This window comes from Hakea prostrata, chromosome 2 (genome assembly GCF_041222555.1).
Source record: "Hakea prostrata isolate BN-2017 chromosome 2, UWA_Hpros_2, whole genome shotgun sequence".
Classification (NCBI taxonomy): domain Eukaryota; kingdom Viridiplantae; phylum Streptophyta; class Magnoliopsida; order Proteales; family Proteaceae; genus Hakea; species Hakea prostrata.
Genome location: NC_142601.1, coordinates 856,573 through 881,884, shown reverse-complemented (window position 1 = coordinate 881,884; position 25,312 = coordinate 856,573). Strand labels below are relative to the sequence as shown.

Below are 25,312 nucleotides of genomic sequence, written 5' to 3'. Positions count from 1 at the left end.
ACTGTGTGTCTGCGGTTCACTCTTTTAAAGAATTGCCTAAATTTCTTTGCAAGTGACTTGCTATATTTTACTGAGGTTGCTGTGAGAGTGCATAACTGTAACTAGATGATGTTGCTACTCTGAAATGTCCATTAGAATGAGACCTTTTGGATTGGCTGATGCAATCTGATCATTCAGATTATGGATCTCTAGGCAATTAAGCCATATCAAATTCTAAGATAAATGGTGCAACTGTGCTATTAAAGGAGAAATCAGTTCAATGGAAGGGGAGGGAAAAGAGATGAAACTGATCTTCTAGGGAGGATGGAGAGAGGGGAAGAGAAGAAAAGAGATTCAGGATACCAATCCCATATGACTGCTCTACAAGACCCAAAACTCTTGAAAAAGAAATTTAGAAAGTTTTTTCTTTACTCGTATTATCCTCAATTGCTTGGAGAGTGTAATCAGCCTAGGGACTGAGGAAATTCAGAAAGAAGAAGAAGTATAGAAGAGGATTGAAGGAGAAAAGGGAAAGAGCTTGTGCATACTGATTGTGTCGCTAACCAATCAAAAAATAAAATCCTATACTAATCTAGCAAGCAGAAAGTACGGGGTCGAACTATGGGGAACTAAAAGGCTAAGTTACTAAGATTGAATTCAAAAAAACTAATTTAAACTAAATCTACTAATTAATGCAAAAACTTAAACTATGAATATGTGAAGATATTTGGGATTTCGAATCCCCAATGCTTTTCCTTAACCGATATAACTCTACACTTCAAAGTAAAATAGGGATGGTCTTCCTAGGTATGCCCTATCTTCGCAAGACTATCGTCCTTCGCGGAAGCTTGGCACGCTTAGTTCGCTGAGCTATAAAACATCTTTGGCCAAACTCAAAGATAGAACAATCAAATTAATGAAATAAGCATGGTTCATCTACATCCCAAAGAAAAGGAACTAGCTACTCATTATCACAAAGTTCATAAGAAAAATAAAGATGAAACATAGGAGAGAGAGAGAGAGATGTGGTCTTCTTCTTCAGGAATGAGAGAGATGAGAGCCGCATTTGCCGTCTTCCCTTCTCTGTGGTTGGCTTCTCTTTTATGTCTCCCGCACACAATGAATCCCTTCTCTTTACCCGTCGATTTGACCTTTATTTTTTCGGATTTTGGAAAAACTCAAAACTGGAAAGTTGTAGATATTTTCAATATCGTTCCATAGCATCTTGAATCACTGCAATCCAAGATCGTACGAGAGAGATATGCCCAAAATACTGAAGGTAGGTCTGTTTACCCGATTTTCAGATTTATTACCAATTTTGTTCCTTAGACCTCCACCTGTTTCCAATTTGGCTAAGATCTCACTTTTCATGATTTCTTGGGCAGCAAGATTGAATGCCATGATTTAAAATCCACCAATATCTAATATATTTGCCAACTTTACTCCATATTATCTCTAATATCCAAAATCACCTTATTCCTGAAAAATACACAAAAATACTCAATTAGCTCTCTTTAATTAAATAAGTATGGGGAATTAAATCAAATAAATAATGGTAAATGCATGCTTATCACATACATCTTTTGGTTCTCCTCTCGTGCTTTGTTTATAATGTAAAATCAAGTCTTAGTTTAGGAAAGTTTCTTAAACTGTGATACAACGAAAAGGAAAATTATGTTTTGCATAGTCTCCCAAATTTACTAAAGGCTTCAGCCTGGAATAACAAGAACATATCAAGGAAGTTCATTGCACTTGAGCATATGTAGCAATAATAGATGCCGATAGACACCAAAAGTGATTTACCCAGTAGATAATCAACAACTTATGTGGACAATCTTCATGTCCAATGAACCATCCAACAACAAGAATAATAGGCGTTAGTAAACAATTACATCAAGGAAACTATCCAAATAATGCCAGTAGTAGGGAGGAATCTCCACACAAGAAGATAAGTTATGTAGCCAAAAGTCACATATAATCTCTTCATAAAAAAAGGCAAGTGTTAGGGAAAAGTATGGGTAGGTACGAGATAGTATAGGTTAGTGCGGACCAAGTAGATAGGTAAAATACTATATATGTTAATGCGGACCAAGTAGGTAGGTGAAAGGCAGCATGGATTACTGTAGACTGAGTAGGTAGACAAAACACAATATGGGTTATTGCAGACCAAGTAGGTAGACAAACGACAGTATGGGATGCTGCTAACCAAGTAGGTAGGTAGAAGACAATATAGGTTATTGCAGACCAAATAGGTAGATAAAAGACAATATGGGTTATTGCAAACCAAGTAGATAGACAAAAGGCAACCAAGTAGTTAGGTGGTGTTGTAGAATACCATCTTAGGAGGATAAGGATCTTTACCAATAATACTCTTCAACAAATTCTGAGTAGATATAGAAAGAGTCTCCAATCTCCCCCTCATGTGTAGCATTACACATGGACAAATAATAATGATCAATTACCAACATCTCAAAGTGAGAGCACAAAGAAATCCAAGAAGGAAAAGTAGCAGCCACAAAACAGTGTATTATTCACCAATAAAACTGATCAAGCAGCAGTAAATCGTCTCACAGGACAAAGTCTTTGTTTGAATTTCAGCACCTGCAATTAGCCTAGGGACTGAAAGTAAATTCAGAAAGAAGAAGAAGAAGAGAAGAAGAACAGCAGGTTGTGCTCTAAAAAAAGGAAACAGCTAGTAAATGAAAAGGACAGAATCAACTAATAGAGGATTCTGTCCAAAATAGAAAAATAGAAATAGAAAGTACTAAAATATAAACAAAAGAAAAATAGAAAGTATCCAAAAGGGATACTCTAGGTTGCAGCTTCAAAACTTGAGCACCAAGGCAGCTATAACCTGCGTAAATCTCAACACTCCCCCTCAAGCTGGAGTGTATACTAAAAAAACTCTAGTTTGGACAAATAAGAATAAACTTGAAAGGCATAACCAAGACTTGAACCATGTAGCAATAACAGATCCCGATAAACACTTGGAGAACTTCACCCAAGAGATAATCAACATCAACTTAAAAAAATTTTAATTCTTCATGTCAAAAGAACCATCAAATAGTCAAAACAATCAACAAACCTATTAGTATAGCAACATCAAAAGCACTATCCAAATAATGCCAATAGTGGGGAGGAATCTCCATACTAATAGATAAAAATTGTAGCTCCAGTGTCCACACATGGCCTATTGCATGAAGGCAAAGTAGTAGGCGAAGGTATCGGTAGGTAAAAGGACATTATGGGTTACTATGGACCAAGTAGGTAGGTAAAAGGCAATATAGGTTACTGCGGACCAAGTAGGTAAAGTAGTATGGGTTACTATGGACCAAGTAAGTAGGTAAAGGTAGTATAGGATACTACAGACCAAGTAGGTAGGTAGTATGGTTAGGTAAAAGGACAATATGGGTTAATGTGGACCAAGTAGGTAGGTAGTATGGGTAGGTAAAAGGACAATATGGGTTAATGTGGACCAAGTAGGTAGGTAAAAGGCAATATAGGCTACTGCTGACCAAGAAGGTAAGGCAGTATGAGTTACTTTGGACCAAGTAGGTAGGTAAATGTGGTATAGGTTACTACAGACCAAGTAGGTAGGTAAATGTAGTATAAGCTACTACAGACCAAGTTGGTAGGTAAATGTAGTATAAGTACTATAGACCAAGTAGCTAGTTAAGTATTGTTGTAGAATACCATCTTAAGAGAACAAAAATCTTATCAATAATATTCTTCAACGAATCCTGAGTAGATAGAGAAAGCGTTTCCATTTCCCTCTCACGTGGACAATTAATAACAACCAATATCCAATATAAGAAGATTCCAAGCAAGAATTTCCAATGTGCCCCTTTATGGTAGATATAATCTTCATTCTTCTAGCAAGTTTGAGTCCAATAAATACTTTCCTCATGGTATATTATAAGATGCATGCATGTGCCAAGCTTCAAAAGTTGGATTCACAAGCTGATGTAATAGGAGTCTGCCCAAAAAAATGGTTAACATATAAGCCCAATGGCAATTCTTTAATAAACCACATTTTTAAGGGCCTATTGGTAAATAAAAAAATGATGGATATGAAAGGAATATGGAATAAAGGAAGAGAATTTATGGTAGTTGAGTAAAGAGAAGCTGAAATTAGATAAAACAAGTAAGTAATTTGATAATATTCAACCTTCAATCAAGAAAGCAAACATTCTGCTGAAGGAAAGGAAAAACAAAGTAGAGGTTTTTGAAGGAAAATAGAAAAATAGAAGGTGACTTTCAACCTTAGTTACCAAAAACCAAGGAAGGAGGCGACAATACTTTGGTATTGAGGTTTGAGGCTTGTTATTGCAACAACCAACAATATCGTCTCAATATTTTGAGAATCAAGAAAATAAAATGATGCAACAAGTCATGAACCAGAAAATCCTAGAAAAACAATCTTTGCCTGAAGAAAAGAGGGCAATAAGATGTGGTAACCAAACCACCAGAAACTTCCCAGCTTGTGAATGAGCTTCCTTCCAGGTAATGCAATAATCCCTCAAAGTTTCAGCAGCATCAACATTGATTGCAGAATGAGGTAGCATATCCATCATGACCTAGACAGAAAAAAGAGGGGGGAAAAAAAGGAAGCAGATTGATTCAAAAAGCCAGAAGTTGTCATGCACAGATTGGTTAAACCACTGCTCTGATGCAAACATGGTCCTAAGGCCCTCTTCCTACTCTTAAAGATCTGCTGTGCAATCCAATTGATTGCAAATCTAGTTATGCCTAGCCTCACTAATCCCTCATCATCCTTAGTGCACAGGTGTGGTTATAGATGAAGATGCTAACTTGTCGGGCTTGCTTCACGGTCTTCTTCACAATCTTGACCTTCCCCATATCCTTTAGCATTAGGTTAATGTAGTGAGCAGCACATGGAGTCCAAAAGAGCCTATATCTATCTAGATAAGAATGTCCAAATTAGTAATGATTTACCAAACCATCAAGTCATCAACATAAAGTCATAAAGAGTATATGTTATATATATTTTAAAATTAAAATTAGTACTAGAAGTATAAGCATGTTTTGATACCTGGGGTTCTCCATCTTCGACCCAACTTTCTTGTAGTTGAAGCCATTATCCAACAATTTGGACCACATTCTCCACTCCAACCTCCTTCATGAGTACTTCAACACTTTGTAGATGTATTTTGCATCCTTCTTCTCACTGGATGCATCTATTGGCTTGGGAAACATTGTCCTCCTATCACAATTCAACATGAAATTGATGATGGATTGTCTAGTGGGACCAGTGCAACCATCAGCCATCATAGTCACTCATAATGAGCCCACATGGGCTTCAATCCATCAACGTACTCATTCAAGTCTTATTTATGCTTAGGCAAGTACACATTATATACCTTATGTGGGGTGGGCCCCTGTACACCACTCCCAATGGACCCAACCCTAGCTATCTCCTCAATCATATCCCTGTAGTAGGGCCCTTGGGTTGTATGTGCTGGAATACTATGGTACATAACTCTTTAGAGAAAGCCATCTCCACTTTTTCCTTCACACTCCCTCACAAGTGCTTCAACATCCTTTACTTTTGCTCTAGCCTCCTAAATAGGGCTGGATCATTGCGAAGAATCTCAAGATCTGAATCTGTAGCATATGTTGATGATGCTCGGCCCTATGTTGGGACTCGTGGGATAGGAATCTCCCCCTCACACTCTGACTCCTCCTCATTAGGACATGGGAGCTGCTTATGCCTCCCATCTGTTGGCTCTCTAGAAGACCCACAACCCATAGCCCTCATCTACCTCCTCATCTCATCAATCCTCTCCTACTCCCTACTCATCATCATCGACCTTCTCATTTGTGTGGAATCTAAGTCAGGCTCACATCCATACTCTCCTGGCTCCTCTAGATCAAAATCCCGCTCTTCTAACTTTGGAAGGTCATCTAGGCATGCATCCTCGAACTCCTCCCTCTGTATTCTCTTCTATTTCCTCTTTTGCTTTCCCCGAGCCAAGTATGAGGTCATTGCCTTCTTGATCTTTGCGGGCATCTTTTCGCATTCTGTTGCATCCCTACTTCTTGCAGCTAGATGCACCTTCAATCTAGTGGCCCCACCTCCTCCTATTGGTTTCTTGAAATAATTGCACTCACTCTTCTTCTTATCGGCTGTCAGTGGCCTCCCATGTTGCCAAACTATGTTTGACATCTTTTAAAGAGAGTGCCAGATACAAGAAATACACACTGAGTATCTTAAAAAGAATTACAATAAGCTCAAAAAATTACATACATGCTTCTATAAATAATCTCCTATTCTTAGATATATAACAAAAATTAATTAGTATTTTATAATATTTAAATAAATTGTAAAAATATTTTAATTTTTTTCGAACAATTAAAATTAATAATTAACAAAAAAAATCTGATTGAGCACCATCATAGCATAGATCAAGTGTTGGTGTCTCACATTCATCAATTTGAAGCTCATATATGTGTATACATGTGTATTTTAGGAATATACATATTGAGGCATAAACAGAACAGAAATAAAAAAATAGGGAACTCTGTTAACTCACTTTATATGATTCTCAAAAACTCAATAGTGAAGGAGCAAGAGTGGAGTTGGAATGTAAAGGAGTTGTTAAAATCAGTTCAAATGAGGGTAGAAACCAAAAGAAATCAGAGAAAATGATGGAAAAGGGTCGAAATTGCACTGGTGGAACTAATTTCATAGGTTCCACTCGAAAAGGTTAAGTTCTATAACAGGGAATGTGTTGTTTCAGTTAGTACTGAAATTTCGTCTCATATTGATTGAAATTTTGTCTCGTTTCTATCAAAATTTTGTACTTCAACACAAAAAAATGCAATTTCATCTCGATTTCCAAAAATGCAAGCATTTCAACAGTTTTTGTGGAAATTTATTTCATGGTTATGCCATATGTAACCCTTAAATGGCAGTTGCTTCTTGCCACCTCACGATGCCTTAGTCCACCTTACAATGCCTCATGTGCCGCATACTCTTTAGTATGTGACATGTATTTGGGTGGGTTTTCTTTTAAAAAGAATAATGGATTCTAGTGAGATTCCACTTACTAATTGTGGTTATTATGTACACAAACCAAAATGCATATATGGTACATAGGATCAAATAGAGTTTGGCTTTCTTTAGACTCTAAAGTCGTCAAACGAGTCTTAGACTCTTAAGGTTTTTCATGAGGAGCTTAGATCTCAAGTTCGCTAATCACAGTAGTGCTGGCACCAAGCTCCAGGGTGACATTCTTCCCAAGCAATGTCATGATCAGGTTTTTTTTTTTCCCCCTGTTTCTATTTGACATTGTTGTGGGCTTTTTTATTTTTATTTATTTATTTCTTTTTAAATTTTTTTGCCCAAGTATTTAATTAATCAAATGCATCAAAATGACATGGTTTCCTCTCTTTTTTTCCAAGCTCATCCTTCTCCGATGACGACTTCTTTTTTATCTTTGTCCCCCCTCCATTCTCTATTTCATTGGGTGCTAACTCGTTTCTTGTTCTTTTCTCTTTTCCTTTTAGTTAACAATGTGTCTTAAGAATTTGCTCCTTTTTGTTTCTTCTCTGCCAACTTCTTCTCCGACAATTTTTTTTCTCCTCCCTCTGTTTCACTCAATGTATTTTTGTTTATTTGTTTGTTTTGTTTTTCATCAACCAGCATTTGCTTCTATTATATACTTCTCTGGCAGAAAAGGCAATGTTGTTGACATCTTATTGAAGATATGCCATACATTTATCGTTGATCTCATTTTATTAATATCTTCGATTGATAGTTGGGGATACTTTATAAATTATTGTCATTTCTTTTTATTTTTTGAAATTACTTAGTACTTGTGACTTATCTAGAACCTAGTGAATTAATATCCTTTTATGTCTTTGGTATGACTTAAGGTGGCTTAATGGTAGTATTTTAACTGTATAAGATATGATATATTTATGATAAACAAGAGGAGTGTACAGGATATACACTTAAAATGTCACTTAAAGCACCTTATCTGCCTTGGTGCTGCCACATTGCCTAGGTGCTCCAACCAGCCTAAACCACCTTGCATGCATCACCGTCGTGACAACTATGATAGTAATTTGCTTCATGGTGTTTAGTGTAAGGGTATGATTGCCTTTCACATATACTATTAACAGAAGACTACCAGTCTCAGTCAGAGGGGTCTGTTAGTATTTCAGTAAATTGCAAAACAGTAATTTAACCAAAGCATGGGGGTGTAGTAATTCCCCCATAATAATTTTGTCCCCTAATTTCATATTAGTACAGAAACAGAGAAAATGATTCATACATGGGACACAGTACCATGTATAAACTTTGGGAGATGAAAGAAAATTAATGGTTTTCCTTATCTTGAAATATATAGGGAATAACAAATTCAGCATGTAGAATATCCATCACTGCAGTAGTCTCTTGCTGCTTCACTGATTTCAATTATCGCCCCCCCCCCAAACCAAACAACTTCACCATTACTTGCTGGCCTGCACTAGAGCAATCTTCCTCTACTTTTGGTCATTTCAGCTCTTCCTTTGGCTGTACTGTTGACACTACCTTCTTTTTCTGTTAATGCAATTCGTTAACCATTAAGCTCAAAATAAACATATGTAGCAGGTGAGAACGTTTTAGGATGCAGAAATTGTTACTACAATTAACTATAACTTTTTTAATGCAGATTCATGGCTGAACCTGCTTGACTAGTCTAAGCCATCCAGACTAAGAACCTGACATAAATTAGGATATGGGTTGGCAGGATACTTTAGGATTTTATTTAATTTAAATTTTGAATTCTTTGTAGTTTTTAATAATGGAGCTTTTGGTAGAATTAGATTCTAGGGGATAATTTACAATTTCAAGTTTCCCTGTTGCATTAGATTCCTAATTCTAGGAGTCTTGTATTTTTCTTTATGTATGCTTATAACCCCATTGTGGGTGTAGGCTTGATAATGGAATGAAATTCTATTTCTTTTGAGCATTGAGACATTTGAACGCTTCACGGTTGGTATAAAACAAGCTTTTGAAGTTAAGTTTGGATCAGAGTACAGTTGAGGAGAAGTAATTTGGGAGAATACTTGCATAACAACATGCTTGGGAAGTAAATATGCAAAGCAAAACTCTATCTAGCTATTAAATATTCTTATCTAACTCAATTATGCAAACCACTAGTTCTGTGTACGAAATTTATCCCAACTTTATGGGTTTGTAAATTAGCCCCATTAAAATGATACCAAAAAAATTTAGGACCCAACCTATAATCATAGTTTGGAATTTCGACCAAAATCTTGACAAAAGATGGTGCACCATTGTAACATGTTTCGGTGGGTTTTAGGTGGTTTGGGTCTGATTTTTTGTGTATAGTCTAATTTGAGGCCAATAAACACAATGACAATGTTATTCTTGACCAAAACCTAAGGCAAAGTGGTCTTCTTGATTTGCACGTGCCCAACTGTTTGCAAACAAAACTGGATCATGTATTTTTGCATATGTAAACATGAATATACAAAATAACATTAAAATTTTCATTAAAATGCAAGAACAATAATACAAGAAGACATAATGATGGTTGGAAACTCAGTACTCAGCGAGATCTAGGTTAATAAAAGCTGTTATGTCGGCATGGGTTGATACCACTATATGTCCATTAGACCCGAAGCTCACTTTGTGCCACATGCATCCCATGACATAGAAGTTGAGAATATCAAACATTATTGGATCAACTCCATATATGTGTGTTGGTTGGTTTGGTCTATTTGTGGGTTGGTCTAATTATAAGTTATAGTTCAGGTTTTATTATTTAGTTGTTTAGTGAGGGAAATCATGTAATTTTATATATTTCACATTATTATAAATAAGAGGCTCGGGGGTCACATTGATCATCCAAGGGATTCAATTATTTCCACAATGTGCCTTCATTATCATATTGAAGGTAACCATCCTAGGATATGGGTCACCATATTGTGAAGTCTGCGATGTACTGCTGACTATCTACCCTCTTACCTATCCTAAGGTTCATATGGTGCCAGCGGCGTCAAGTACAGGTATGCTGGTCGGTGTGCTAGGACAAGGATAGGATAGGAGAACATCTCTCAATGGAGACCCCATGCTGCTATACTGTGACTCGGACTGTGACTGTGAGTAGGAGGAGCCATAGTTGACACTAGAATAAAATGAAGTGGGCATCCCCATCTCAAACATCTGACCATATGGGTTAAAGTATGACGCACTCTACTTTGAGCCTTGCCAAGATAAACTCCCACAAATAGTCCTATTACTCATGTCACATGTAGAGCCTGATAAGCTATTAATGTCTGTATGTTGGTCCAGGTGGGTGGAACTAGCCACGGGCCCTCTCAAGCAGCCCTTAGTCTCAGTGGATGAGGAGGGCCTACTCTTGCGATGAGGTATGCCACCATAGTCCGTGTCTTGGGTGGCATGTGTATACTGTGTCTCCATAGTGAATCCAATGGGTTTCAATGACTCTGGCACTGGTATCACATAGTGCTTTCAAAATCCACCACCACCGTCATTGCCTCCAACATTGCTAGTCTTAGCTCCAGTAGTAGGTGTCTCCACCATCATCCCCAACATGAGTCCCACTTGACTAGGAGGTAGGATGACTCTGGCACTGGTATGACATATTGCTTTCGAAATCCACCACCATCAATGCCTCCAACACTGCTAATCTCAACTCCGTAGTAGGTGTCTCCACCATCATCCCCAACACGAGTCCTGCTTGACTAGTATGTTAGCCCTTGTAAGATCTTGTCCAACTGTAGAAGGCTGAGCCTCATCACCATCACCACCACCCAGGTCCATGGACCCATCTGCATCATCTACACTAGCTCCACCTAATGCCATGAAAGGTACACTTGCTGTCTCATGAGCATGTACCTGAGCCTCATCAACCATGGACTCATCTACATCATTGCCGGCCTCCTGAGGTATTACTGGGCAGCCTTCCTTCAGTTTGATCCAACAACAGCTCACTTTTGTCCCTCGCCCAATCCCCTATAAGGTCTTTATCATTAGACTCACTTGGAAGACATTAGCAAGATCGATGGTATCCCTCGTCCCATTGCCCTTTAAGCCTATTCGTATGTTATGGAGCTTGAACCATGTTGTAGTTCACATAGACCAAGTCATTAAGACATTCAGAACCCAATCTGTTATGCCTCTTTGAGTGAATCAAGGTGAAGGTGCTCCAGTTATTTTCACATCTGGATTCAAAGCAAGTCTCTGAGAGGACCTTGATTGCCACTCGTCTCAGGTTCTCTGCACTCTTGCCACGTAGGACCCACTACTCTGTTGCATAATAACAAGAAGATCAATTTATTACTTATTAGATAATTTAATCATTTGTAAATTGTTATAATTTTAGAAGTTATTGATCTAATCAAGATCATTGCGTGTCTGGGCTCGCACTGTGGCATCTGATCCAAGTGGCTCGAATCCATCCCTGAAAGTCTTGATATACAATTATTCAAAATAATGTTTAGGAGTTATTGACATTACTAACTTTAGATGGAAGTGGAACCCGTGAGTCCTATTTATTTCACCTCAGTGTTACTAATGGGATTGCAAGATGGTATCTTGTTCCAACTTGGCAACCACCTACTTCATTGCTTCCATCAATCTGTATCTAACCCAAGTCTTTTACGGTATTGGTGCTTGGGGTTTAGATAGTAAGCTGCACAATTTAAAATTCACAACTCTAAGTTATGAACTTAAGATGAAAATAACTGTTACTATCCTATTGCATAAATAACTATTACTTACTGGCTTTATGCAGTTAATGCATGAGATATGCCATCCATCGATCGCCGATGATCTTCAGGAATGTCTGTTTCCTCTTGGACTTATTACATATACATCATCCCTCATCACTTCAATGGCAGCATACAGATGGAGCATAGTGGGCCCCTTTAAAATAGATTGGTCCACCATTTGTAGGACCTTTATCACTAGGTCCATCGACTTCAGTAGATGCTCCAATTGTCTTCAAAAGTCATCTGATGCCTGTGCCTGCCAACCACCTTGAATGTTAGACCCTCTTCGCTGAAACCAATCCTCAGATGCAATCATCAATCTCAGCCCAGATTTCTTTCTCCCAATACTCCCAACAGCAACGTAATTTATCACAAATCTTGTGGTTCTGGGTCACACTGTCCACTGCATTCTTCCTGAACAGGTTTAGGGTGTAACTGTGAGTTAATAGATCGACCGACTGTTCAACATATATTTTTTTCATCGACATTGAACTACTATTGAACATGCATTTTACACAACCCGCCTCCCCCCCCCCAAAACCAAAAAAAAAGGAAGAAGAAGAAGGAAGAAAGAAAGAAAGAAGAAGTTTAGGGAATAAGGTTATGCCTTAATGTGAAGATATACCCAAATGTTGATGAAATCAAGCTGAATCCACCTCCTCTCCACGTTTGCTGGCAAGATTGAGGTGAAAACCTTATGATTTGAGCAAAGTATGAGTGGAAATGGTGAAGATTTGAAGAAATGAAGTGCTGAAAAATGGGGGTTGAAACTGCACTCTTAGTCTCAGTCTAACAAAATTTCGCATGGAATGTGTGAACTCTGGTTCAAAATGGTGTTTTAAGAGCTGAAATTTACAAAGGGTCCCCTCTGAAATACAATATTTTGATGAAACTGTGAATTCTGTTTCGGGCTTATACTTCATCTCTTATCGCCGAAATTTCGCGATATTTTATGAAATTTTGAACAATGCCCATAATTCAACTATCCGAAAAGTCAGTTTTAACCCCATTGTACATTTGGACTGCCAGCAATCACCGTATGAGGCCATATGGAGTTAATGTATAACACTTAGTCAAATATCAAGGTTCAATATTCATGTTAGCTGCATAGGCCCCTAGATATTACTTTCAATTACAGTTTCGTGCTTAAAATAAACATTTAATCTTGCGGTTAGAAGTCCAAAGGCTCATGCGACATGGTGTATCCTTTGGCTGGAACCTTATTACGGTTAGAAGATTAATTTGTCTCACAAACCATCTACTTTATGAGTGACTTGTTGAATTTTATGTGGCCATATAGCTGAAAATAGTGTCCAGTTTTGTGTTCTGCATCAGTTCCTGTCTTTTTTGTTTGGCACATGTTGTAGGTTAACATATTTCATTACCATCTCTGTAGTTGCTTTTCCTTTTCTGGGAAAGGCAAGCAAATGAACATTTTTTTGAGGAGGACATTCCTTCACGGTCTTCCTAGGAAATGAGAAAATACAAACACTACGAAAAAATCCCAAATGAATTACTCTGTTGTCGGATAGAATTCCAAAGATTTGATTACTCTTTGTTAGGAATTTTAATATGTTTTGATATAAACAATTCAAAAGGAAGAAGGATCTACAAAACTATTTTTCTGAAGAGGATCTTATTTCAATTAAAACATACAATGCAGCTTGCCAACATGAGCCAAGTACTAGTGTATGTGTCACATGGTAAGGCTCTTGCTCTGGATGTCTGAACTCTAGAATAGACTGTCCTCACACAATGATACTGTTGCATTGTGGATTTCTAAGCATTAGAAAAACTGCCACATGTTTGATTTATCAAAGATTTTATCATCTCAGTGAGTATGATCATTCTTACTCCACAGAACTATGAAATGCAGAATCCGGCTGGCTAGTGGTCTGAGGCTCACACATCAGCATTTGGGGAACATTCAACTTGTTTCACAGTATTTGACAATCCTTGGAAGTTTGGCATTAGCCCTGCATGACACTGGACAAGCCAGAGAGATTCTAAAGTCTTCTTTGACATTGGCAAAAACACTTTATGACATTCCTACTCAAGTATGGGTGCTTTCAGTTTTGACAGGTAGACATCTTCCCTTTTGGAAATTCTAATGTTTTTTGCCATGGTTTGGAAGGGTACTAGCAGTGGCCTAGGTTCTTATGACAGACGTCAGGTTGGTGAGTCCCTTGATTTCCACACCTTCCCCATCCCCTCTGCACCCCCCCCCCTCTTGCCTATGGGTGTCCAGTCTTGACTGGGTTCATGATGACTGAAAAAAAGTCCCTTGATTTCGAAACTAGAGTTTCAATGACCTGGAAATAAAGAAATCGAAATTTTAGCATACATTCCATCTTATGTTTTGAATAGTCAGAATCTATGAGTTCTACAATTTGGCACACAAAAGAAATTCAGTTTAACATATAGTAAGTTTCAATAACTGTTAGAAGAAAGTTTGGCAGTCTAATCTTGTAGGAACCTGGTTGGCTGAGTCTGTGATGTGAGGAAAGTTAGTCTATTGATCTGTAGAATTCCTTCAGTGTCTTGGAAATATCTGTTGCTTTGTTTTGGTTGACATTGATATTTGAAGCCTTGCTGCATAAATAGGGACAATACCTAAAATAATCTTATATATGACTAATTTTCAAAATGGGATGTATCTTGAACTTTGGACATGCTTCAATGACACAGTAAAAAAGGAAAATAGAGCATTTCAGGTCCCGATTTTAAATTTTGGTAAAAATATATTCAGGCTTCGGTCATTGAACCTAAACCTAATATTTTAGGATAAACATATGTTGTCCATTGTCCCATATAAATGTTTGAATTTCAGGTCATGAAACCTTGGTGCAGATTTGGTGTTCCAAAGGCTCATTCCAGTCCATTCTAAGTACCACTTTAAGATTAGTTATTAGGTGCATAATTATTGGTTTAGGTTCTTAACAAGTCACATTGTTATATGTTTATATTCGGTACTGTCTTCCTCTCATACACAAAAACATAGTGGATGAATGAACTAACTATGTGTGTTGTAGCTTTGTATCAAGAACTGGGTGAGAGGGGAAATGAAATGGCGAACTCTGAATACGAGAAGAAAAAGGTGGATGATCTACATAAGAGGCTGGCTGATGCTCAGTCATCCATACATCACATTGAACTGGTAAGTCACAAATTTTACCACTACCAATTTGTCTTACATTTTTACTCTTGGATATCGACTTTTATTCATGGAAGAAGTACATCGAGGTAGAATACATACAAATACCACAGAGTCGGCCCACCTTAAAAGGTTATTCCTCAATCTAATCCAATCCAATCCAACTACGTGGTTTAGCTAAAAGTTACAAACGTGGAATACCGAAAAAAAATTTTACTATAACAAACCAGAACCTCTACTGAGGTGCAGCTGAATGAAAAGAAGCTGAAGAAGAAGAAGAAGAAAAGAGATTGAAGAGAAGATGCAAGGGGGTAGAGACCAGCTCCAGTAACCTGCGTCTCTGCCCCTGATGCTTTATTTATGGAATGAAAATTACAGCCCTACTCACTTACTAATTTAGAGTACATTCCAAAAGTGAAAACTGACTTTCTAAGACCCTAAAGAAAGTTCCCAGAAAGGAAAGATAATATCAAACTAAATCTACTAGGAAATATGTAACTTTCTAATTTTTTGCAAAATGCTCAGAACTTTCCAATTCTGTAACAACTTTTCCTCCAAGCCAGCATGTTCTATTTTGAGACAGCTTGCACTCCAAGTTTCCAAAATCTTGTTTCTAGAACACCAACTCATCAAGACTTGCTCCCCAAGCTTCTACTTGGTTATCGCAACACTTACAACCCCTTAGTAACTGGGTTGGTTGATCTTCACAGCTGTATTTTATGAGCTCTTTGCCTTTGTGGGTCTTCTCAAGTTTATACATGCTCGACAAGATCACTTCTCTCCCGGCTTGTTGTGGCCTCCCCGCATTAGGTTCGCTTTTGATCCTGCCATTTTGAAGCTTGGACGCATGGGTAAACACTCCTATTGTGTTTTTTACAAATACTGATTAAGGGCAGGAATCAATGGCTAATTAGGAGCTATCTTGTGTGCGTTGACAACATTTAGGTGTTAAATTTTGAGTAGTCTAATGTTTTTCCTTTTTTAATAAAATTGTTATAATGGGGGTTAGGGGGTATTCTCAAGTAAAACCCCTTGCCGCACTGGGTTTACACCTAAGATTTAGATGCAAAATCTGATTTTGAGATTGTTTGACGGTAAACTCTTTGATGCCAAAATTTATCATGTCCCTGGCCTTTGCTCCAAGCTCATAGGCTGGTTAGTGTCTCCATTCTCTGATAAAAATTATCAAGGGAGTCAACCTGGGGCAAAACCATGAGGATCTTACTTCCTATACACCTTCTTTGGCATAAAACTTAATTTTGATCGTGACTGTCAGGTCTCTGAAGCTAATTATTTACCAAGTCCCAGGCCTTGACAGCAACCCTATAGGTTGGCCTTCAGTGGCCTTCCAAGCATGGTCGGAGTACTCAGTTTTGGTCGGCACCCCACAGTTTGTGGTGAATTTCTGATTATAGTTGTTGGTGATTGAATGAGTGAAAAATAATGTTTTATTTGTTTAAGACTTTGAATTATTTTGTGATTAAAAGAAATGGAAGAGCTTTAACTGCCATGCTACCCAATGTGGCATGGATGTTGTGGGCCCACCTGGCCCTAGCTTTTGGGGGGCGTGACATATTAACCTATATCCCACCTCATGTTGCAATCCCAAGAAAGGTAGAAACTACCTGGATATCAGCATGTTCTCAATCTATGCTTTGAAGCAAGGGTAGAATCATTGTCAAGTACTTCATGCTTTTGATTGCAACTCTCATATAGCAAGAGATCAGTCAGCCTAATCGCAAACCTTCTTATTGTCCTAGATGCCTTATCTTAGTTAGTTACAAGTATCTCCTATCCTGTAACTAGGTGATTGGACAGGACAGGATTCGAGCTTGCAGGCTTCAGGTCATGGGCCTGATGAGTTGACTAATTCCTCTACCCCTCTTCTTCCCCTTCTCTTTCTTGAATTATTCCCAGCTAGCAAGAAGACATGCATGCACTAATGTGCAACATCTTCTCAGGCCTTACTCGAGTGGGGGCTCTGGAGCAATTAAACTACTGCATGTGCTAACTCTCTAATTGATATGAGATTTTGGTTGATGAGTTGAGCATGGTTTTCCCTGTCTTCGATGGATTCTCGTAGTGAGACTACCTCGTTTATTAGATAAGCATCAATCCCACTTTCATAATCCCGTACTCACACCCGCTTTCTTCAAAAGGCTGGGGAAGAGCAGTCCAAGTTTGTGTAACAGCACTCAAAACTTCCTAGCTCTGGTTTAGGAGTCCTATTCCTTCATGTCTGCTTTATTTAGTTTCTTTCATTGTATTTTCTTTGGTAGGTTTATTTCATATTGACTAATGGGAATTCCTAATGTCTTTATGATTCTAGTTACGCATATTCTGTTTAAGATATTGTTATGCTAAAAGAGCCCCGTGATTTGATGAATGATAAAGTTGGCTCTTCTGCTAGTATTCTGTGGTGATTCAGATCCTCTATTGTGATGATTCAATAGATTCCTGCTGTGGTGATTTACTGGGCATGATTCGTGGTAATTCCAAGTCTTATCCTTGTCAGTTTCTCCTGCCTATTCTACTCTGGTCTTTGTTACTTTATGCTTCTGTTTGAGGATCTCCTGATTAATCAGTCTGCTAATGAATTTGTTGTCCAGGTCCATGTACCCTGTGTCTGCTTGATCATGGAATTATTATCTTGCTCATTTATGATTAATATCCTAAGTATATGATATTTGGGATTACCGAGTGCTTGTTTTGGCTTGTAGCATGTATCCAATAACAATGTACATTTTCAAACCAACATGAATAGCATTGTTGGGGGGGGGGGGGTGAAGTTGGGGGTGGGTAACATCCTAACATGGGAATTAACATCAAACAGGTAGCTTTCCAAATCAAGTCCAAAGGCCTGGAGTTGGACAGTCTTCTAAGATTCCACCATCCAAAGATGGGAGACTGAAGCCTCAAATACCAGTTTCCCAATACTGTCACAAATAGAATTTACCAACATGTCTAACAGTCCCCAACCATTCTTGAGCAAAGCAAGAGACATGTATCTATCCAAATAAAGCGGGCAAGGGGGTTGGTAAATTTTTTTTCTTCTTTTCTTTATTTTTTTTTATTTTTTTATTTTTTGGGTTGGGGGAGGGGGGGAAGGGATGTGACTATGGGGCAAAGGCATTGGTTATTTTGCTCTCATTCAATCAAGGCTACATTAAATATAGATTTAGTATGTGTATTCAAGTCTATAGCCTGCACTTGCTGAAACTGGCCAAAACAAAGAATAAAGCATGTTGCAGTCGGTGCTGCTGCAGCTGAAAAGAAGGGTTTTGGTTGGAGTTTACATGCACAGTTTCATTATGCTATTTCCAAGTTGAAAACCAGTTGACCTAGGTTAAATGAGTTGATTGCAACTCAATAGATGAATCAATTTGGGGATTATACCTCCAGTTACAAGATCAAGACTACTTAGGTTTACTTGGGCAGAAATTTACAGATTGCCAAATAATTATAACTCATAACAAGAATGTAGAATTACTGGTAGTGGAAATACTCAAAAAGGCACTGAGTGCATGCAGGTAAATCTTCCTCTAGACTTCTCTCACCTCTAGAGCAGGGTGTCTAATTTGGAGTGAATATTGAATCTGAATGCAGCTCATGAAGTGCTTATAGTGGGGGTTCTAAGGGCTTTGTTTGGCTTCTTGGCCCATAAATGGTCATGTTATTAAGTTACTTTAGCCAATTGGGTCCGGCAGTTGCATATACGAGTTGAAGCATTGCACAGACACCTGGTAGGACAGTATACATATTGGAGGTTACCATTGGGATGTGGATCCTGCAAGTTAACATTGTATTATTTTCTAAGTTTATTAAGGTTGCCATAGGATTTAATGACATGTAATTAGTAGAATCTATATTATGTTAAATAAGTAATTAGAGATTGACAGCCTTTGGGAATGCAGAACTTAGCTGCCTGTGCATCCAAAGAAAAGGCAGGAGGATATCAGTACCCTGTCAAACCAGTGCTTGGTATTATTGCAAGTCATGTTAGGCCAAATTCAAGGTGTTTTGGGGGTGTTCATTACAAGGCCAAATTCAAGATGGAGATTCTGATGAATCTTCCGGAATTCAAATTAATCGGTGAGCCTCATGGGGTAAACTTCATCTGGGCTTCATATTAATAGACGAGAAGTTCTCCCACCAGCATCAAATTTCAGTCAAACTTACCATGATTGTTGTTATGAGTAGTCCAAGAGTGCCCAATTATAATGAGTATTAGGCTTTACAGTATTAAAAAAGTTTTATGATTGCTCTCTTCTTCTTTGTCTTTTTTTCCTATGGTCTATTAGTAGTCTGAGTGGCCCATTATGACAAGTAGTTAAGCCTTTACAGCTAGGCTTTTTCTTTTAATTATTTTGTGGGGGATAAGTAATCAATATGGATTAGAAAAGGAGGAAATACAAGAACCCCAATAAAAAGGGCATTCCTTCCTAACTAGGATCCCAAACAGGAATAAAAACCTAATCACATTGGAGTAGACATGAACTTCAGCAGTCTTCTGGATCAGCTCCACGAGCTCTCCTGGAAAGACTGGTTGTGCCCGCACCACCTGGGCTTGCCCCAGCTGTACACCTGCCATGTAATCTGCTGGCCAGATTGTGCTCTCACACGAGCATAAATTCCTTGTCCTGAAGAAGAGCTTCCAGCTGCTGGATTTTTCTTTTAAAGCTTGTACTTTAGGTTGGGAATATTTCCTTCGATTATATCATTAGCCAATTTGGAGTCTGACCTGATGGAACCATCCAAAGTCCCTTCTCCTTGCAGATTTGCAGCCCTTTCTGAATAAGATGTATTTTTATGAGCCTCATGTTGATCAGGTGATACCAATCCATTATGTCTACTGGGGTGTGTTTCATAGTAGAGTGCAATTCTCTGCCCCAAAATCAATAAATAAAAATGTATCAATTTCTTAACTAGGTCCATTATTGGGTATGATGAAGCTTTTCAATATTATTCACCCCAAAAAAAACTTTTCTATAGACTGTATATTTCAGTTTTGGCATCAACCATTGATCTGCTAATACTGGCTCTTTTATATGTCTAATGCAGATTGACAAAGCAAGGGTTAGTGTTCAACAAAATCATGAGCTTGACACTAAGCATTCAACTAATGCGGGCTTATCAACGAGGTTCAATCTTGACATCCCAGAATCTGTGGGTCTATCAGCTCCATCACCTGCTCCTTCATCCTCTAAGCTTGTAGAAATGGATATAAGAAGGCATGGTAAGAGGAGAAAATAGAAAACACAAATAGGTGATACACTGATGGTGCTAGCATTGATGTAAATTCGTGGAAGGAAGTGGTATATTATGCTTGCTACAACATGATTTATTTTGTCTTTGTATAGGAATGTAAGATAATTATAGGGGAAAAGAAAAAAAAAAAAAGACTTTGATTGCCATTTATCATCTCTCCTTCCAAGTTTTACAGTTCTTGTAGTTGAGATTCTTTGGAATCTCCTGGTTTTGATCCTTCTCTATGAAAGATGGCGACCTTGCTGATTGTCAATGTGGAACTGGGGAGGAACGTAGTGGTGCTCTTGTTGACCAACATACCAATACACTCGGTTGAACCATTCAGTTTGTGCCTTAAAAATTTGTTCTCACTTCTCAGTAGCTGCGGTGGTCTCATGTAGAGCGGCATGTTCAAACAGGATTGGAAGTAGCCATCTCGTGTTGCTGGGAGGGATTGGTGGGGTTGAGTTTTAATTGAGGTACTTGTGACCTTTCCCAGACACCTTGTTAAAAATATATTGGGTAGGTCCCATAGTTAGATGGATGGATGGATGGGGTGCATTTCCTTGTAAACGTGCATAATGTATCTTAGAGAATGGACTAACCTCGCAGCTGGTTGTCTTAATGGAGGCAGGGGATGAGGTTACTGCAATCTCTCGTGGACCTGACTTATTAGGATATCGCTCTCTCTGGTTTGAAATGCCTTTGTCTCGATGTTCTTGACATTTTAGATACTAATTAATTACCTATATAAAAAATAAAAATAATCAATAGAGGTTGGTCCAAGTGGTAATCAGCTTGGTTACCTTAAGCAAGGTTCTGGTATCGAATCCTTGTGGATGCGAAAAATTCCTGTTAGGAGACTCACCCACTACAGGCAGGTGTGCGATGTGGTGCGATGTGGGTCGAACACCGGTTTATAATCCTATCCTTTTCTCAACGAGAACAAAAAAAACTCTTACTGTAAGCGTTTTATCAACCTCCTTTCATTCTCTGGTTTGGAACCCTAACACCTTTTGATCGTTTTTGGTACAAATAAATATTAGTGAAGGCTAACGGGATGCTTGGATGTTTTAGCTCTACCTCTGCCCGTTCTTCACTCCAAGTGGTTACGGGATGGCTGAGTCTTCATTCTTATAATTTTAGTCGATTGTGACTGCAATCAACATGTCCATGAATTGTCATCTGGCAAGTTATTTTCATTCCCGTTTTATAGCAGATGAAATCTACATTTTCTTCATGACTCAAACAATAAATTAAAAAATCTACATTTTCGCATCTTTATCAACCTCCTTTCATTCTCTGGTTTGGAACCCTAACACCTTTTGATCGTTTTTGGCACAAAGCAATATTAGTGAAGGCTAACGGGTATGCTTGGATGTTTTTAGTCTCTACCTCTAGCTCCGTTCTTCACTCCAAGTGGTTACGGGTGGCTGAGTCTTCATTCTTATAATTTTAGTCGATTGTGACTGCAATCATCATGTCCATGAATTGTCATCTGGCAAGTTATTTTCTCTTCCCGTTTTATAGCAGCATGAAATCTACATTTTCTTTTACCAAAAATAAATAAAAAAATCTACATTTTCGCATCTTCCCTTGTTCTGCATCTGCTAATGAATTATTTTTAATCAATCTTCACATTAGATTCCACACATGCAATCTGAAACTAAAAAGTAGTTGAAGTGGACCATTTTAATGGGAAATGTAATTAATCGATGCAATTGCATTCAGTTTTTGTTATTTTGACATGCACTACAGGGAGTCAGCAACACACATCTCGTTGTCTTGATAATCCTTGCATATGGAACAGTTGAAAAACAAGAACAATCAAATCTTTGACGAAACCGAGGAAGTAAATATAAAAGCTCCCTCCTGAGTAAGTAAATCGTGGTGCGCACAAGCTGGCCTGGATGAACTTCAATTCCAAAAAAAAAAAAAAACCAAAACAAAACAAAATCTTGAACAAAACCGAGCCTTTGAACCCCAAATCAGATCTCTTCTCCTCTCCTCCTCAATCCCCATTTTTTGTCCATACACAATAGGTTTGTCTTTCACAGGTATGCACTCAGTTTTGGGAATACTATTCACTTGCTGATTCTGCAACGATTTCCAAAATTTCCCAAGTAACTTAAACAATATAATCTCTCCTCATGTTTCTCCTCCTCTTCTTCTTCGTTTTATGGTGGGACATTTTAGGTTGCAAGTGATTTTCTCTTGATGTTCAATTTGTTTCTTTTATTGGATTTTAACTCTTGATGGGCTAGACTTTTCTTTTCTAATTTGTATATAAATAGCTTATTGGTCTCCGTTTATGTTCAATTGCTTGATTTTATCATTTTCTCATTTGGAATTATTGCTCATGTCTAATAGGTATTAGAGTTTCATTTCTTCTTCAATAAATTGTAAGTCTTGTTTTATTGGAGATAATGAGATTCTGCAAGTATTGCTATTATCTGACACATTTATTTGATGAACTGTACTAGGGGCGATATTGCTCTAACAGTTGGAAAATTGAGCTAGCATACTCATAATCCTAGTAAAGAGCACTGGCTTGGAATTGAACGATTACTTTAGTATCTTAAGGGTACTATGCATTATGGACTTCACTATAGTGGAAATCCCTCTATTTTGGATGGACACTGTGATGCTAATTGGATCTCAAATTCAAGAGAAACACTAGCTACAAGTGGATATGTGTTTATGCTAGGTGGAGGAGCAGTCTCATGGAAGTCAGTTAAGCAATCATGCGAAGCATTTTCTACAATGGAAGCATAATTCGTAGCTTTGGAAAAGGCTGCAAGTGAAGCTGAATGGCTTAGAAACATGATTGCAGATATACCTCTATGGCCCAAACCAATTCCACCTATATCCCTGCACTGTGACAATAAAGCAGCTATAGGAAGAGCCAAGAATCGAGTATATAATGGCAAAAGAAGACACATACGTCTTCGACATAATCTTGTAAGGCAATATATTGATGAAGGAACAATTGCAATTGATTACGTGAAATCAGAGGAGAATTTAGCTGATATGTTCACTAAAGCTATGCCTACAAGAGCTTTTAATGAAGCACTTATGGGAATGGGATCAAGACCTGTGACATAGGTCATGTGACGGACACCCAACCTATGTGAAGATATTAAATCCTAAATTAGGTTCAAAGGGTAAGCAACAAAGTCACTAGATGACCTGTTTGTACTACTATACCCATTCTGAATAATTATAGTAAAGTAGTACCACAATATTGTTGATAGGATGAGTAACTGACTCTTAATCAAGCGTAGCTCACGAAATGTGGGGGTGTGTCAGATGTGGTGCACACATAATGCTGACCTAAACAGATATAGAGGGTGAGGCCGCCTTCAGTTGAAAATATTCACACAGGTAAAGTTCCTTAAATATCTGTGAGACCAAGATTCGAGACAAGGCCGATAAAAATGTCTATTTTTCTTTATAAAGGGGTTGTTAAGAAGGTCGACCAATTGGATATGAATGGTGAAGTAGCCAGCTACACTGAAGAGGATAGGTTCAAGAAGTCAGACTTCACCGGTACTCTGTAGCGTGCTTTATCAAATCTAGTGTAGATTCAAGTCCGAAAGACATCTACAACGAAGTGTCCTACTGTGTCTAATGTGTTCACTATTGCTTGCGTCTTCAACCTTTGTATTTGAAGTTTTAACCATTGTGGGAGATTGTTGTTGTAAATATGTTTAAAGCTTATTAAAGTTATTTTATATAAATATTTGTTTAAATCGTGTCTTTTATCCATGGTTTTATTTAGTCCCACATCGGGTTGAGAGGATTTGATTATATGGTTTATATATAGTAAGGGCCCATGTATTATTAATTTGTGCGACACGAACCGAGCCTGAATCCTGTTGTGACTCAAATGGCATGTTTTGAATCTAAATTAATTAATGTCTTTTTTCTTTCCATATATATAATTCAAAACAAAATATAGGATGGATTAGTTGGTCAGATGAGAGGTTATTGACTAAGAAAATCATTAGATGTAAGTCTGAGAAGTTGTTAAAGCTTGACAGACAAAGAACTCCTTATCTAGACGCTTCAGGTGAATGATTGGAGAAATTTGGTACAAGGAATCTGAGCTAAGTTATGAGACTTCTTCTGCCCACATAATTTGATACAATTTTGCATGAAAGATGTTTTCAGTTTTGCTTGTATATATTCTCAAAAACATAATTTTTTTTTGCAGGTGATAGAAGAATACCATTCCCTTGGATCACGGCTTTCAACATCCAGTATTCATACCTTCTAGGCCATTGTGAAACTTAAAATCATCGGTAAACAAGAAAAACTCAAACATACAAAATAATAATGTATTCAAGAGAAGAATTTACAATTTCTCATTATTTAAGCCCAAACTAATTGTCTTATCATGTTTAAATTTTATTTCATCGTCATCATGTAATAAAGTTATTTTCTTTTCTTCTTTTTTGACTTTGCAAGGCTTTCATTTTGTCGTTTATTGGCAAAGTTGATAAAATTAGTATTTTAGCATTTTAACTTTTCTTTTCCTTTATATTGTAGGGAAAATAATGTTTTTCTTTTTGATATCCGATGTTCATCAGTCAGCTTGTGCACATCTCGATTATATTTTCAGGGAGAGCTTTGTCGTGTCTATAAGGAGAGTTGAACCCATAACATCTCTACTGAGAAGATCGATCTTACCACCCTACCTCAGGGGGTAATTGTCGTCATTGTTGTTATTATTTACATGTGTAAATTTATCAGTTTATTTAACACCATCGGATCTAATTTAGTACGCGTGGCACAATTGCAATAGCCGACGGCAGATTGCAGGCGCTTTGGCAAATGAAAATCAGATGAATGTCCAATACTACAAGCACTGTTGACAGTGGAATTGAATATAGGCTGGCATCTTTTGGATCGTTGGATCCACCACCCCTTCGCATTTTACTATTCAATCCGTTCTTTCCTATTACAAAGAGCTGGTACAGGAGAGGAGACCCTGAGGTGTACTTGGTCATCTAAGGAGCAGATGAACAGATGATGAGGAACTGAGGAAGAGGTTTTTCATTTTGGTCTCTCAAGTAATTAGTGCCACCTTATCCCAAAACAGAAATTAATGAGGTAAAGAACAACAGTATGTATAGACAAAGTAAAGTTCCCTTTCAC

At 37.8% G+C, this 25,312-nt stretch overlaps 1 protein-coding gene across 4 annotated transcripts in view; it reads left to right on the top strand.

Annotated features, from left to right (window-relative positions):
* LOC149023172 (Tetratricopeptide repeat (TPR)-like superfamily protein) overlaps window positions 1–20,175 on the top strand; it is a 64,775-nt gene extending 44,600 nt beyond the window's left edge. The window contains exons 11-14 of one of the 4 annotated variants that reach the window (XM_089143730.1): window positions 13,613–13,833; window positions 14,784–14,908; window positions 17,359–17,394; window positions 19,967–20,047. In XM_089143730.1, the coding sequence (XP_088999856.1) occupies window positions 13,613–13,833; window positions 14,784–14,908; window positions 17,359–17,388 (376 nt within the window). In that variant the 3' untranslated portion in view covers window positions 17,389–17,394; window positions 19,967–20,047. Of the gene's footprint in view, window positions 1–13,612; window positions 13,834–14,783; window positions 14,909–17,315; window positions 17,395–19,966 lie in introns of all 4 variants that reach the window. The other 3 variants (XM_089143728.1, XM_089143727.1, XM_089143726.1) reach the window with 3 other exon arrangements.
* The last annotated feature ends 5,137 nt before the right edge of the window (window positions 20,176–25,312 follow it).